Source organism: Egretta garzetta, unplaced genomic scaffold (assembly GCF_000687185.1).
Source record: "Egretta garzetta isolate BGI_Z169 unplaced genomic scaffold, ASM68718v1 scaffold745, whole genome shotgun sequence".
Taxonomy (NCBI): domain Eukaryota; kingdom Metazoa; phylum Chordata; class Aves; order Pelecaniformes; family Ardeidae; genus Egretta; species Egretta garzetta.
Window position 1 is genome coordinate 23,222 of NW_009259678.1, and position 14,860 is coordinate 38,081.

Consider the following 14,860-nt stretch of genomic DNA (forward strand, 5'->3'; position numbering starts at 1 on the left):
CCCCAGCATGGACACCGACCTGTACGATGAGTTTGGGAACTACATCGGGCCGGAGCTGGACTCGGACGATGACGACGACGAGTTGGGCAGAGAGTCCAAGGATCTGGATGAGGTGAGCGGTGGGGACGGGTGGAGGGGCGGTATCGGGCCTCGTCCTGCCCCGTACCCCCACGGGAGCAGGGGCTGAGCGCCTCGGTCTTCGCAAGCTGCCAGTGATTCCTTTTCCACGCCGGGCTGTGGTTCTGCAGTGAGGCTTTGCTCACTGGTGGGATTTGACTCCTGAGGATCAGAGTGGATTCATTTATTTAAAAGATTTGGCAAAAGCTGCCCTCCTGCTCCTGCCATGAAGGGAAAGCCAACGCTTCTGCCTGAACCATGGTTAGAACTGGGAGCTTCTGTAGCTCAAGCCACGTTGGGCTTTTTCATTTGCGTTCAATCCAATGGAGGATTCGTGTCCATTCTGTGAGGTCTTCAGGCCTTTAGTAGCATGTGCTGATGCTACGGCAGCATTGCAAGGAGCTCAACTCCCACGTGGCGAAGGCAGAGCAAGACTCCACAGACAGTAGAGGAGAGTGATGAGGGGGAGGATGGCAGAAGCTGCTGTGCCATGATGGGGAAAGCATTGGAGGACCGAGGGAGCCCCTTCTAGTCCCCTGTTCCTGCAGTTCATCTAAAAGCAGTGTCTGTGTGTGATCAGGGTCATGTCGTGTATGCGAGCGAGGGGCAGGAGTTGCTGCAAGTGCTCTTAGTGTTCATTTCCAAGCTGTCCCACAGCAGGAAGAGGGGTGATGCTTACAGAGGGCACCTCTGCAAGCTGCTCTGCTGTCTGACGTGAGATGCTGGGGCCATGGTGGTGGTTCCCTGGCTGGGTTTGTAGCTCTCTTGCCATGTATGGCTCTGAGCCCATACTTTCTGGGGTGATGGGTGTTTGTAAAGCACTTGGGTGCCGGCAGCAGCTAAATGTGAGCGTTGGTTGCAGCTCGAGGATGATGACGATGATGATGATATGGGGGACCATGATGAGGACCACCCTGGGATGGAGGTGGTGCTGCACGAGGATAAGAAATACTATCCCACTGCCGAGGAGGTGTATGGGCCTGAAGTAGAGACGATAGTACAGGAGGAGGACACGCAGCCTCTCACTGGTAAGTGGTGAGGAAGCAGCAAGTCAGGTATGGGGGGAGGAGAAAAGTCTTTGTGGATCCTTGGAAAAGGGAAAATAATATTCCCTTCCATTCTCCCCATCGGTTTTAATGCTCCTTTTGGATTCCCTCTCAGCCCCAGGAACGCGTAGACTCTTGCTTGTCTGGCGGTGTGCAGATTTTGGCACTCAGGATGATTACAAATGCCAAACAAACGTATCTTTTGAAGAACAGGTATCAGCAGATAGTGGAAAGATATTTAAGGAGAAATGAAAATGTGTTTAAGTCATCTCATTTGATCCTTGTACAAGAGAATAGTTCAGCTGGAAGGGACCTGCAACGATCATCTAGTGTGCAGCTGCTTTTATGAAAAGCTCAGAGAACCTGTCAGCTTGAAAATTGTGGTTTTGCCTGCAAAAGCCCCTGTTCCCTATGACCATTCCTGAGCCTGCTGGGTTCAGGGTCTCTGGTAACAGTGTTTTATTGTTCTTTCTCTTGTTTTCAGAGCCTATTATTAAACCTGTGAAAACCAAAAAATTCTCTCTGATGGAACAGACGTTACCGGTCACTGTCTATGAGATGGAGTAAGTAGGGGTTTTAAGCGTGTATGTTGGCTCAGGCCATCTGTGCTGTGATTTCCTCACTTTTTGTGGTTTGCAGGCAAAGGTGGGGAGGCAGAGTGCTGTGTGCTGTGTGGAGGAGGTGGATTTCGGGGGGCATTGGTTTTGTTTCTTACTGACACCAGCAACAGAACTGAGTGCAGCCGTTTCCCATATTTTGAACCAAAAAGAAGGTGAAGAAAGTACAAGACAAACCATTTTACAGATATTTTTCCCTCCATGTAATGCAGCGTATTGCATAGTTTTCTGACACTAGAATGATAGAATCATAGAAACGTTTTGCTTGGAAAAGACCTTTAAGATCATCAAGTCCAAATCTTACCTTGACGGCTGATGCAAAGCCTGATAATCGGAAACCCCTGTGGTGTGGATTAGCTGAAGGCAAGTTTTATTGACTGGCTCAAGAAATATTTGTACGGTCGGTGTGTGGCACACCTCATACTGGGACATTTTGGGTTGATCCTAGTGACCATTGGCCTACTGCTGTCTCAAATTAATCCCCACCTATCCTGGAGGAGTTTCTGGGGGGAATTTTTATGCCACCGGTTGCATGCAAAGTTGTGTCATAGGTCAGTGTAATGCTGCAGCTGGTTGTGCCCCACAAAGCAGCCCCTGGGAGACCAGGGTTAAGAGAGAAAACCCTGGAAAAAATTCCAAATTTAAAACCCCAGATATAATATCTCATGCAACTTTGGAAAGGAATAAAACCAGTTGTTTACTTTATTAGAAATATATAATGTTAGCATCAAGATCTACATTTTGTCGATGGGCGGAGGGACTCTGAAAACAGTGTTTCTGTATGGTGTCTTCTATTTGAGGATGAACAGATTGAGCTGGTCTTGTTAGGCTCATCTTTCCACACGCCACTTCATGGCTAGTCAGAGCTTTTTTTATGATTTTCAATAGTCGCCTTCAAGTGTAGATTCCAGAAACAGTTGCAGGCTGAGTAGCAGTTTCCTGGGTGCCAAACAGACCCCAACGTCAGCAGTCTCTCTGCAAATCAAGGATCCTGTGATTTTTCCGGCAGCAAAATTTCACTGGAGTTCATCTTCAGTCAGTTGGTTACTTGGATGCCCAGCACCTCAAGTTGTGCCAGGGCAGGTTTAGGTTGGACATTAGGAAAAATTCCTTCCCCAAAAGGGTTGTCAAGCACTGGAAGGGGCTGCCCAGGGAAGGGGTTGAGTCCCCATCCCTGGGGGTATTTCAAAGCTGGGCAAGTGCTTAGGGCCAGGGTTTAGTGGTGGGATGGCAGGGTTAGGGTAACGGTTGGTCTTGATGATCTGAAAGGTCTTTTCCAACCTAAATGATTCTATGACTATTTTGCAATGGCTGCTTGTAGGGCCTGGCCCCAATACCATTGGTTTGGCCGTGTTTGTTGATCAGAGATATTTTTGATACAGCCAGATATAAACCAAAAAGCCATCTGGGTCTTATTTTTCTAAGCAGTCCATTTTGCTCTTAGTCAATGACCCGTACTCTTCATTATCTACCACTTTCCTGATCCCTCTGTCCTCTGCTCGGTCTATCTGTAATTAATTCCTCTTCATCCTGTTTGTTGATATAAATGGTAGGATGGGGCCAGGAGAATTCCTTGTGGCACTTAACCAGAAACGTGCAAGCTTGGTATTGATTTCTCATTTAGCCTTATTTTAAGACCAATAAGCAAGCTTTTAATCACTGTTATTATGGATTTTTTTATTTTTTAGCTCTTAATCAAAATGTTTTACCTTAAGAAGTCTACTGTGTCAGTGAAAATTAAATCTTTTGAAAAAGGAGATGATTTGACAGCCCTTATTTTCTGCAGACCCATAGCAATGGATACTTGTTTTACAGCATCCCATTATTTTTTAGAAGAGTTGGTAATTTAGGATCTCAATTATATCTCGGCCGGGATCCATGCCGAAGTGACCGGCCCACCATTACCTAGTTCAGTCGCTGATTCTAAAAAGATTTAGATTCCACTGCTGTTTCCTTGCGTCCCTGGGAACGTCACTGTTTGAAGACCTGAAAATCATAATTCATAATGGTCTGCGGAGCCCTGTGGCTACCTTTTAAAACTGCGTGGGGTGCTTGTTATCCAGCTCTGTGATTTCCTTGACTGCCTGCCACTATTTGAGTGGAAGTATTTCATCATCCAAGTACATGGATGTGACTTTTGCTCTAATACTGACTAGAAGAGAAGAAAAATACTCAATAATATTCCATCACTGGCAGTTTTACCAGCTCCGTATCCTCCCACCCACTGCCATCTGTCTAGGACTCCAACTCTCTTGTCCTCCCCATCTGGAAAGTGGGATTCTTCCTCCGCAGGGCATTGGCAGAATGAAAGTTTGGAGAGGATTCAGGGGGCACCTTGGAGAGAAAGTGTAGCTGAAATGGCTCCTACTTTTCTTAGACACAGCAGAAGCCTCCAACAGTCTTTTGTGTTTTGTTCCTCCAGTTTCCTGGCAGATCTGATGGACAACTCGGAGCTAATTCGAAATGTGACTCTGTGTGGGCACCTTCACCATGGAAAGGTAGTGCGAATATCCAACATGTGTCGGATAGTAGTAATGATCTGTTTGTCGCTTACTTTTCCCATTTCTCTTGATCCCTCAATCTCTGCAGCAGCAGTCACTTTCTGCTCCTCTTGCTGATGCAGTTATTTGTAGGTTTTCTTTCAGCCACGTGGAAATAATAACGTGCCCAACTTTCTCTGTACTGCTACTGATGGGGTGGGGTTGCACTTGTATTTATCTGTCTGAACACAGTGACCTCCTTTCTCTTGTGCTCTGATATTTTTCAGACGTGTTTTGTTGACTGCCTGATAGAACAGACACATCCAGAAATCCGGAAGCGCTATGACCAGGACGTAAGCGAGCTTTTGGTCTATTCCTGCCCTGGGGAACATGGCTTGGCTGTTACGCTCAGAGGGAGCGTGGCTGTATATGGGGAAAATGTGGTTTAGTGGTTAGAAAGTAGGATTGGAAAGCCAGAGCTCAGTTCTAATTCATAGAATCACAGAATCGTTTAGGTTGGAAAAGCCCTTTAGGATCACCAAGCCCAACCATTCCCCTAACCCTGCCGTCCCACCTCTAAACCCTGGCCCTAAGCACCTCATCTGCCCATCTTTTAAATCCCCCCAGGGATGGGGATTCGACGCGTTCCCTGGGCAGCCCCTTCCAGTGCTTGACAACCCTTTCGGGGAAGGAATTTTTCCTAATGTCCAACCTAAAACTCCCCTGGTGCAACCTGAGGCCGTTTCCTCTTGTCCCATTGCCCATTCCCTGGGAGCAGAGCCCGACCCCTCCGGCTCCCCCCTTCTATCAGGCAGTTGTAGGGAGCGAAGAGGGCTCCCCTCAGCCTCCTCTTTTCTAGGCTCAACCCTCCCAGCTCCCGCAGCCGCTCCCCAGCAGCCTTGGGCTGCAGACCCCTCCCCAGCTCCGTTGCCCTTCTCTGGACACACTCCAGCCCCTCATGTCCTTCTTGTAGTGAGGGGCCCAACCCCGAACCCAGCATTCAGGGGGCGGCCTCACCAGTGCCCAGGACAGGGGCACAATCACTGCCCTGCTCCTGCTGGCCACACCATTCCTGATACAAGCCAGGATGCTGTTGGCCCTCTTGGCCACCTGGGCATGCTGCTGCCTCATACTCAGCTGCCTGTCGACCAGCACCCCCAGGTCCTTTTCTGCCAGGCAGCTTTCTGGCCACTCTTCCCCACGCCTGTAGCGTTGCGTGGGGTTGTTGTGACCCCAGTGCAGGACCCAGCCCTTGGCCTTGTTGAAGCTCACCCAACTGGCCTGGGCCCATGGATCCAGCCTGGCTAGGTCCCTCTGCAGACCCCTCCTCCCCTCCAGCAGATCGACACTCCTGCCGAGCTTGGTGTCATCTGCAAACTGACTGAGGGTGCACTCGATCCCCTCGTCCAGGTCATTGATAAAGATGTTAAACAGAACTGGCCCCAGCACTGAGCCCTGGGGGATGCCACTTACTACCGTCCATCAGCTGTCTCTCTCGCTTAACTTGCCACCTTAACTATGTGTAAAGAGTTACTGTGTTCTGTTTCATACTTAATATTTGATACCAAAATGTGATATTCTGACTTTTGTTTTGTCTTTGCAGCTGTGCTACACTGATATATTGTTCACAGAGCAAGAGGTAAGTGAGTCTTGTAGAACAGGCAGTGATTTTTATCCAGTTGTCTGTCTTTTTGTGCCTTCCACATTTTGATTATTTTCTTTATCAATAAAATTGTTTGCTCCTCTTGTTTGCCTCGGTAAGATGCCCAGTCCAACTTGCTTCCATTTCCTGCAACCCTCATCTCCACGTATGATTTTATTTATCTGAGATGATAGCCTGTGTAACGATGAAAATCTAAACCAGAGTGATCCCAGCATATGGGTAACTCCCATTTTCTTTGAGGGTCGCTAAATATTGTCATGACCAGAACAATCCTGTGAAGCATTTCTTTCTCTTCATCTTAATGCTCTGCTGTATACTCCGGGTGATCAAATCTTATGCTTTGAGGTATAACTTGGTAGCAGCAGAAGGGTGAAAGTATGGAAAAACATGCCTCTTTGGTCTCTGGTGTTGTGTATTATACTTCCTCATCCAAAATGAGGCGTGGATTACACAGTGGTAGCTCACCAGCCTGAGCCAGTGTGGAAGGAGGAGCTGAGCTGGGTACTGCAGCAATCTGAGGCTGTTACTTCCTCCCTGGGGGTAACAGGGTGGCCTGGATGGTTGTTTACTTCTTTCCATCTTTCTGATTTTTCTTTGGTCATTTTTTACATCTTTACGTAGCAATATATTTTTTTTCCTTTTAACTAATAATCCTGGTTTCCTCCTGTTTTTCAGAGGGGCGTAGGGATCAAGAGCACACCAGTGACTATTGTTCTGCCAGACACCAAAGGAAAGTCTTTTCTCTTCAACATCATCGACACTCCAGGTGATTGTGTAATCCTGAAAATCCTGGTTTGGGATGCACTTAGCTGAAGGTGGCTTGATGTGTGGAGCAGATACATGACCATGTGAACCCAAGGTTTCTCTCATTAATAAACTCCTTTGGTCCTCTGGGTAGTGCTATTGACAGGAGCAGAGCAAGAAAACATGTACAGTGGTGGCTAATGAGGGCCTTCACAGAGCTTTTGTGTTCGATTGCAGTGGGATTATGTAGCATTGGCTCTCAGAAAAACAAAGAAAGAATCTATATACCCTGAAACCTCCCTGATTCATCTGGAAATGTCACTTGGGTGCAATGAAACCCTGGGCAGTTTTCTTTCACAGACAGAAACCCATGTTTTGGTTTAGGTTTTTTTTGTAGAGCAACAAGCGATAGGATGAGGGAAAATGGCCTCAAGTTGTGCCAGGGCAGATTTAGGTTGGACATTGGGAAAAATTCCTTCCCCGAAAGGGCTGTCAAGCACTGGAAGGGGCTGCCCAGGGCAGGGGTTGAGTCCCCATCTCATGAGGGGGTATTTCAAAGCTGGGCAGACAAGGTGCTTAGGGCCAGGGTTTAGTGGTGGGATGGCAGGGTTAGGGTAACGGTTGGGCTTGATGATCTTAAAGGGCTTTTCCAACCCAAACTGTTCTGTGATTCTATGATTGTAGATGATTCCAGCCCAGTTCTGAGCCTTTAGCTAAGTTCATTCTTCTGAAATAACTTCCAGCAGTAACGACTGTGCAGCTGGCTTTTAGTCAGGCTTGTGTTTCTGATTAGCAGGCCTAACTGAGGGCTAATGGGGCTGAAAATGTGTTTCACTCAAGTAAGAGAAGCACGTGTAGAATTGGATTTTCCAGGTATCATGCGCAGCGGGGACGGTGCTTTTCTCAAATACTGTTGCCCCACAGTGAGACTCAGCAAGTTCCCTCGAGCCTCTGACAAGCTCCTGTGGGGGCAACATAGTCATGGATCAACTTGTTGTAAGAAACCAAGGCTGAACTTTAGGAAAGAGGGTCTTGGGACACATCTGTTGAGTTACAGCTCAAGATGAGGGAGGTTAGAGCGCAGGAGGAGACTGGAGGGAGAGGCATCTGTTGTTCTTTGGTGAGAAGTCATCTTCCTTCTTTTCCTGAAGTACTTGCACAGAGCTGTGAGAAAAACAGTAACAAATGTGAGGAAAAGTGCCTGTTAAATTAGTTGTTCTGTTTATTCTCAAAAAAAAGCATTAAAGCTGAAGCAAATCCCTGTATGGAGCTCTGGCAGCTGCTCCCGGGTCCCTGTCTGAGGAGGAAGCAGTCTGTGCTGGATGCCAGTGACCAGAGCAAGCTGCAGAGCAGAGGGATGGCCTTCCACCCTCTGCGCTGCTGGTGCCAGGGCTTACTCTGGTTCTCACTACCATTTTGTGGTTTTGAAGGTCACGTCAATTTTTCGGATGAGGTGACAGCTGGCCTTCGTATCTCGGACGGCGTTGTACTTTTCATTGATGCGGCTGAGGGGGTGAGTGCCAGGTTCTCCTAGGGGTTGACTTCAAAATATCTTCCTCTGCAGTCTTTGATCCTGCCTGAGCATGAAGGCCTGGGAGGGGTTCAGCTTTCCGGGGTGAAGGGTTTTTGGAGGACAGTATGGGAAGTGAGAGTGTTTTCCAGCCAAAACAGGGAGTCAAGCCTCTGGCTTCTGCGTCCAGGGCTGACGTGATATGTGTGACCTGTAGGCTGATTATCTAACTTGTTTGCATCTCCATCCCCATGATACCTAAATTTGAGCACGTTATTTATATCAGAGATGTCCAAGGGGTAGGATTCAAGGAATTCGGTTGGGTTAGCACCTACTTCTAAATTTCAGGAAGATTAGCTGATGGCTGGTGGCTGAGCTTAGGCTTTTCTACAGCGCTGCAGCCCTGTGCGGTAAGGGTCGCTGCTTTGTCTGTCATGCCCGAGATAGCATTTTGTGGAGGGCTTTTGCTAGGGGTGTTTGTACTTGCTGTTCCCTGCAGGTGATGCTGAACACAGAGAGGCTGATCAAGCATGCTGTGCAGGAAAGGCTCGCGGTGACCGTGTGCATCAACAAGATAGACCGACTGATCCTGGAGCTGAAATTGCCCCCTACAGATGCTTATTACAAACTCCGACACATCGTAGATGAAGTTAATGGTCTGATCAGGTATGGGTGTTTGGGATGATGCGTTATTAGTGCTTGCTGTCCCTGTTCTGTTGCAGGTGCTTTTTTGGGGAGCCCTATGTGTGCCTAAAAACTCATGAGTTTGTCTCTTGATGTGTTGGATCATAGAAAATGGGGCAGGAAGAACCATTGGGGATTCATCTCTGCCAATATATTGATTTATACAGGAAGGGCCAATCCTGCTTGAATTCTGATAAGCTGCATGGAATCAGCTCTTTTTTCCCCCATTGAAAAGTAGGGGTAGTGGACATATGACCGGAGCAGGGAACTTCTATGCTCCCGAATGTCTCAAATACACTGAAATCATCCAGGCTATATCCCAAACTGTAGGCTGAGATGTCTCAAAGCTCATAAACATTTGTTACAAAGCTAATAGGAACTTGCTGTCCCAACCCCTAAACAGAGACTATGATACTGCTATGGTCAAATCTCCTTGCAAGACCCTGCCCAGAGAAGGGAGGGACATCTTCTCTAGCTTTTGCAGTAGCAATGCATCGTTTCAGTGGGTTCTTCTGCATCCAAGTGCTGTTCTTCACAGTGTTCTTCCCTTCAATTGGTGTGTGTCTGCACTGTAGCCCATATAAGCCCAAACTGAATTTGCACAGGAGCTCACCTGCATGTCTCTCTATTCAATTGCTCCTGGCATCACACAGCTCAGAGCAGGGTAATTTATCCTGTCCAGCATGCTTGTGAACTCATTAAAACTGTTTTGATTCAATTCGATCCCTACATTATTTGCCTTGTATTATCTTTTCCCTTGCTTGGTTCACCAACTCTGCTGCCTTTTTTTAGAGGAAGAAAAACTCTACCTGACAAAAAATACAAAGCACTTGTGCTGATGACATTTTAGTTCTAGGTCTTCAAATATTTCTTTGTACACTAATGCTTTGAAATTTATAGTCCTAAAATGATAGTGACCCTAAAATTCTGATGGTGAGCATGCTGCAGCCTGTTTTAAGATGCTATTTGGCAGTATAGAATCCTTGCCTGTGACATACTGCTATTTGGTGTGGGAAGTGGATTTAAGTGTCTTCCTTGGTTCATAACGCTGATTTTTTTTTTTTTTTTTTTTTTGTCTCTAAAAACTGTCTCCTCTCAGCATGTATTCCACCGATGAAAACCTCGTTCTGTCTCCCCTTCTGGGGAACGTGTGTTTCTCCAGTTCACAGTACAGCATCTGCTTCACGCTGGGATCTTTTGCAAAGATTTATGCAGACACATATGGTGAGGATTATCCAGAAACCTTGTACACTTTAACATCTAATTTCCTAACCTGTTTTGTTGAGGCTTTCTAAGCCATTCAGATTCGTCTTTCACTGCACATACATGGCCAGTATGTGTGCTCTTGAATTTCTAGGAGTTGCGAGTTACTGCAGATCTGAGCCCTGGGTGGTGGTAAAAAGCGAAAAATACAGTTCTAACTTGGTTTTAGCTAGATGGTTTCTCCTGATAAATGTTTCTTGAGTCAGAAGCCAATATTTTATACGTACCCTTAAGCAGAAAAAACAAGTCCTGCTATGGCAGTTGAAGGCAAGTCTGTGTGTTGTGCTTTGCCTCCTTATGAGAACAGCTCAGAAGCGAAGCAGTTAAGTTCTGCCTGCCTTTTTCACAAAAGTCTCCAGAGTCTGAGACTCAGCTGCAGCCAGGCGCAAACTTGGCCCGCAAGGTTTTGCACTCTTGCCCTCTTTCCTTTTTAAGAAACTGTCTTTCTGTGGCTTTGATTTAATTTTCTGTTCCCCAGGTGCCCACTCAAGGCAATGTGCCACTTGTAAAAGTGGGCCTTTTGCTTGCGTTAGCCAGCTGTACAGCCAAGATTTTTGAAGTCTCACACTGGGGAATTTGGGGTGATCTGTAGGAGCCATGAGCGGGGGAAGAAGGATGTTGTAAAGCAGCTGGCCTGGCTCTTGCAAAGACGTTAGCTTGAGGGAGGATGAAGTTGCAGAGGTCAGGGACTGATCTGCCAGGGCTACCGTGTGTCCTCGTGAGTTTGGAGAAATAAATGAGCTCCCTGGGCATCACAGCATTAACTGAACGCCTGCCAGGATGATACCCCTTCTTCAGGGGACTGATAAAGATGCAGGCACAGTCGGTAAGAGATGCCATCCATGTGGGGCAGATACGGGCTGTACAGGTACTTGAAGTCAGTAATATTCAGTTGTGGCCACGAGGGATTTTATGTGCAGCCACCACACATCAAATAACATGAGTTATAGTAGTTTAACTATCAAAACCGCCGCCACTGTGAAATTTCTTATGCTTGCACATCTGCCCACAGCAAAAGCTTGTTTGGAAACCGCTGTAAATTATCACCGCTGTCTTATTATTTGTAAATTCACCATGACAGCCAAGCGTTACACTGTTCCTTCAGCGCTTGGGTATTTGGCTATGCGCTTAGTGCATCAGCTGAAAAAGGGAAAAGAACCTGGAGATGTTCAGCGAGGCAGAAAATGCTTGTGATCAGCCTGCGGGGCAGATCGGGTGTAAGCCATCCCAGCACCTTGGCACTACAGCGTCAGGTTGCAGCATTAATGTTTGAAAAATGAAGCAGATGTAACCAGGTTCCTGCAGCACGGTGTCTGGCAGGCCGGGTCTTCTCAGCTCCAACCTTCTGTGTAATTGAGAGAGTCAAAATGTTCCTGAGGAGTGAGTGAACCCATGGTGTACCTGGGCTGCTGCTGTCATCCTCAGGGGACTGTTTTCTGCCTGTCTCTCTGCCTGGTCTCCCCAGGTGAGGGCTTAATCATTTATTCAGAATTGGCACCACACGTTCACTCACCAGCATCGGTCTATTAAATTGAATCCTCAGGTTTGTTTTAAAAGCTTAAAACCAAAGATTTCCAAGATGAGAGAAATACAGTGACATCTGAGAGACTTTTGTCATTTGGTTTTTCCATTTAGGAGATATCAATTATCAGGAGTTTGCGAAGCGGCTTTGGGGTGACATCTACTTCAACCCGAAGACGTAAGAAGCCTGTTTAAATGTCCATTAGTTTATTGAAGGGTTTTTCCCTCCTTTCCCTGTAAATCGTGGGCTGGATGACCACACAAGGTCCCTTCCAACCTGAGTTGTCCTATGATGCCATGATGGGGTAGTATCTGGGAAGGGTTGAGTCGGGCCTCCTGCTTGGTGTGAATCCACATGGTCCTGAATCCCGTGAGTGGGAGCTGAGAGCCTTTTCTGCCCGTGGTTTGAAGTAAGCATGACTCCTGTGTCCAAGACTGCTTCCCAGGGAGGTTGGGAAGGAGAAGATAACCTGGGAAGAGCAGAGGCTGTGTTCACAGTAGGGGTGCTTGCAGGCTGCAGAGTGCTTGCTCCTCATGTCTCTCTTTTGTCCCCCAACAGCCGCAAGTTCACCAAAAAGGCCCCAACGAGCAGTTCCCAGCGCAGTTTTGTGGAGTTCATTCTGGAGCCCCTGTACAAGATCTTGGCTCAGGTACGGAGTGGTTCATTCTCCTTCCCACAGTTCAGACAGGAGCAGCCAAGGGCTGAACACTGGCTGGTGGGGTGTCTGGTGCCTGTGGGACTCCCGCTGTTACGCCACGGGATCTTCACAAATTCCTGGCTTTGGGGGTGCAGAATAATGGTGAGCAACTCCTTAATGGTTGCTCCTTGCAAATATGGCCCTATATTTGCACAATTAACAGAACTGATTTTGCTCTTTCTAGTATGGTCTAATATCAGCCAAGTGATGATTTGAACCAGCCAGCCAGTTCTTGTGTAAGCTCTAATCCAGAGCAGGTCAAGAGTCCTGAGTGTGTGAAGCTGCACCTGGGAGTTATTGGCTTGCCTCCAACTCCCCCTCCCCCACAGCAAAGCTGAGAGTGGTGCTTTTTGTCTTGCAGGTGGTGGGGGACGTGGACACGACCCTGCCCAGAACTCTGGATGAACTTGGCATCCACCTGACCAAAGAGGAATTGAAATTGAACATTCGGCCCCTTCTGCGGCTTGTCTGCAAGAAGTTCTTTGGGGAATTCACAGGTAAATGCTGTTTTGTCTTCCCCTCCACAATCTTCCCAATACCCTAGTCTCACATCAACAGCGTTAAGGGCTGTATTCAGCCGTGGAGTGCTCTCTTTCACATATCCCGTCGCCGCTTTCCAAATATAAAATATTAAGCCCAAAGGACAGCTTGAGACACTGCTCACATCTTCCCCATTGCTGCAAGTGCACTGCAGTCAGAATGGCTTTGCCTTGTGTTTATTGGAGTCGTTTCTTTCCTCTACACTGCTTAATTGCGTTCTCATGAGGTGTTCCTTTTCCAGGCTTTGTGGACATGTGTGTGCAGCATATCCCCTCCCCGAAGGTGGGAGCCAAGACGAAAATCGAGCATACCTACACTGGTGGCGTCGACTCTGATCTAGGGGAGGCCATGAGCGAATGCGACCCTGACGTAAGGAAACTCTTCTGCTTTGCCTGAGTGTCCAAAAGCGTGGCAAATATGCCCTCCTGTCACTGCCTCGACAGGGCAGCTGCCTCCTAGACAGCCATCTGCACAGATTTGACTTCCAGCATTTTGAAACCTCTCATCCGATACTGAAACAAATTTCTTCACTCTGAGAAACCTAGCTGCCTGCCAGGGCAGCCCTTGAGAGAGAGAATTGTTTGGCAGTGTTCAGAGAAGAACAGGACTAGGTCAGGACTTCAGAGCATATGGGAACTGCAGGGTGATTCTGTGTCCTTTTGCTGCCTTCTTGTCCCTTTTCCTTGAAGTTTGATTCTCTCTCTCCAAACTCTGAGAAAACTGATCTGAACTATACTGATAAAAATAACCCTACGTTAGTTAGTCAGCACCTTTCCTATCAAAGCCTTGCAAAAACCTTCCTCCTCAAACAGCTTGTACTGAGCTGTCATTCAGAGTTGTCTAGAGCCACCAACGCCAGCCAGCAGCTAGTGAGGAATTTGCCCATGACTTTTGCTCCGATGTCTGGAAAGAAAATGAATTGCTTGTTTTAATGAGTTGTGATTACCCACATAAAACTGTACAGTGGTGACTGTTACCAGATCGCCAGTTGTGGAGTGACCTTACAGGACTGAGAGCTGTGGTCTGTGGAGGCTCGGGTGCTCTGACCCGAGCTGATTTGCAGGCCAGCAGATGACATTTTTTCTCATGGCCTTGTTCCAACCACTATTTACTGCTCCACCAGAGGAGGGAGAATTGCTCCAGAAAAACCACCGAAGTCATTCCAGGGGTCTCCATACAGGGCAAGGAGGTGTAAGGCTTCCAGTGGAAGGAAATGAAGGGCTTGGCAAGTCAAAAGACATATTTTTAGGTTCCAGACCATTAATCCCTTTGTATCTGTGAGTCCTACTTGGTCTGTGTCTGTTTCTTGACTGTATTATGAAAGAGGCTTATTTCTCTCGCTTTGTCTCTCTCCTGGAAAGGGTCCGCTGATGTGTCACACAACAAAAATGTACAGCACAGATGACGGTGTCCAGTTCCACGCCTTTGGCAGAGTGCTGAGTGGTACCATCCATGCTGGGCAGCCTGTGAAGGTCCTTGGAGAAAACTATACCCTGGAAGATGAGGAGGATTCCCAGATCTGCACTGTTGGACGCCTCTGGATCTCGGTTGCGAGGTATGGAAAGCTCTGGCAATGTGTTCGTTTGGGAGAGGAGTCACCTGGAGTCATTGCTGCCAGGGGCAGGGAGGAGGACAGCGCTGCAAGGGGCCTGAGGCTGGCAGCAGTCAGTGCTGCAGTGATGCTCCCCTGCCTTTTAGAATCACAGAATCGTTTAGGTTGGAAAAGCCCTTTAAGATCATCAAGCCCAACCATTCCCCTAACCCTGCCATCCCACCACTAAACCCTGGCCCTAAGCACCTCATCTGCCTGGCTTTTAAATCCCTCCAGAGATGGGGACTTGACCACTTCCCTGGGCAGCCCCTTCCATTGCTTGACAGCCCTTTCCTCTCATCCCATTGCCCATTCCCTGGGAGCAGAGCCCGACCCCCCCCAGCTCCCCCATCCTGTCAGGCAGTTGTAGGGAGGAATAGGGACCT

The 14,860-nt window shown here is 47.7% G+C and overlaps 1 protein-coding gene across 4 annotated transcripts in view; it reads left to right on the plus strand.

The window, feature by feature from the left end:
- The first annotated feature begins 7 nt into the window (after window positions 1-7).
- Window positions 8-14,860, plus strand: part of EFTUD2 (elongation factor Tu GTP binding domain containing 2) — a 23,932-nt gene continuing 9,079 nt past the window's right edge. For 2 of the 4 annotated variants that reach the window (XM_009638502.2, XM_035893993.1), the window contains exons 1-15: window positions 8-112; window positions 980-1,145; window positions 1,648-1,726; window positions 4,203-4,278; window positions 4,548-4,613; window positions 5,864-5,899; window positions 6,599-6,689; window positions 8,098-8,180; window positions 8,677-8,843; window positions 9,961-10,085; window positions 11,760-11,823; window positions 12,205-12,295; window positions 12,705-12,840; window positions 13,125-13,252; window positions 14,245-14,438. In XM_009638502.2, the coding sequence (XP_009636797.1) occupies window positions 8-112; window positions 980-1,145; window positions 1,648-1,726; window positions 4,203-4,278; window positions 4,548-4,613; window positions 5,864-5,899; window positions 6,599-6,689; window positions 8,098-8,180; window positions 8,677-8,843; window positions 9,961-10,085; window positions 11,760-11,823; window positions 12,205-12,295; window positions 12,705-12,840; window positions 13,125-13,252; window positions 14,245-14,438 (1,607 nt within the window). Of the gene's footprint in view, window positions 113-979; window positions 1,146-1,214; window positions 1,359-1,647; window positions 1,727-4,202; window positions 4,279-4,547; window positions 4,614-5,863; window positions 5,900-6,598; window positions 6,690-8,097; window positions 8,181-8,676; window positions 8,844-9,960; window positions 10,086-11,759; window positions 11,824-12,204; window positions 12,296-12,704; window positions 12,841-13,124; window positions 13,253-14,244; window positions 14,439-14,860 lie in introns of those variants that run through there. The other 2 variants (XM_035893995.1, XM_035893994.1) reach the window with 2 other exon arrangements.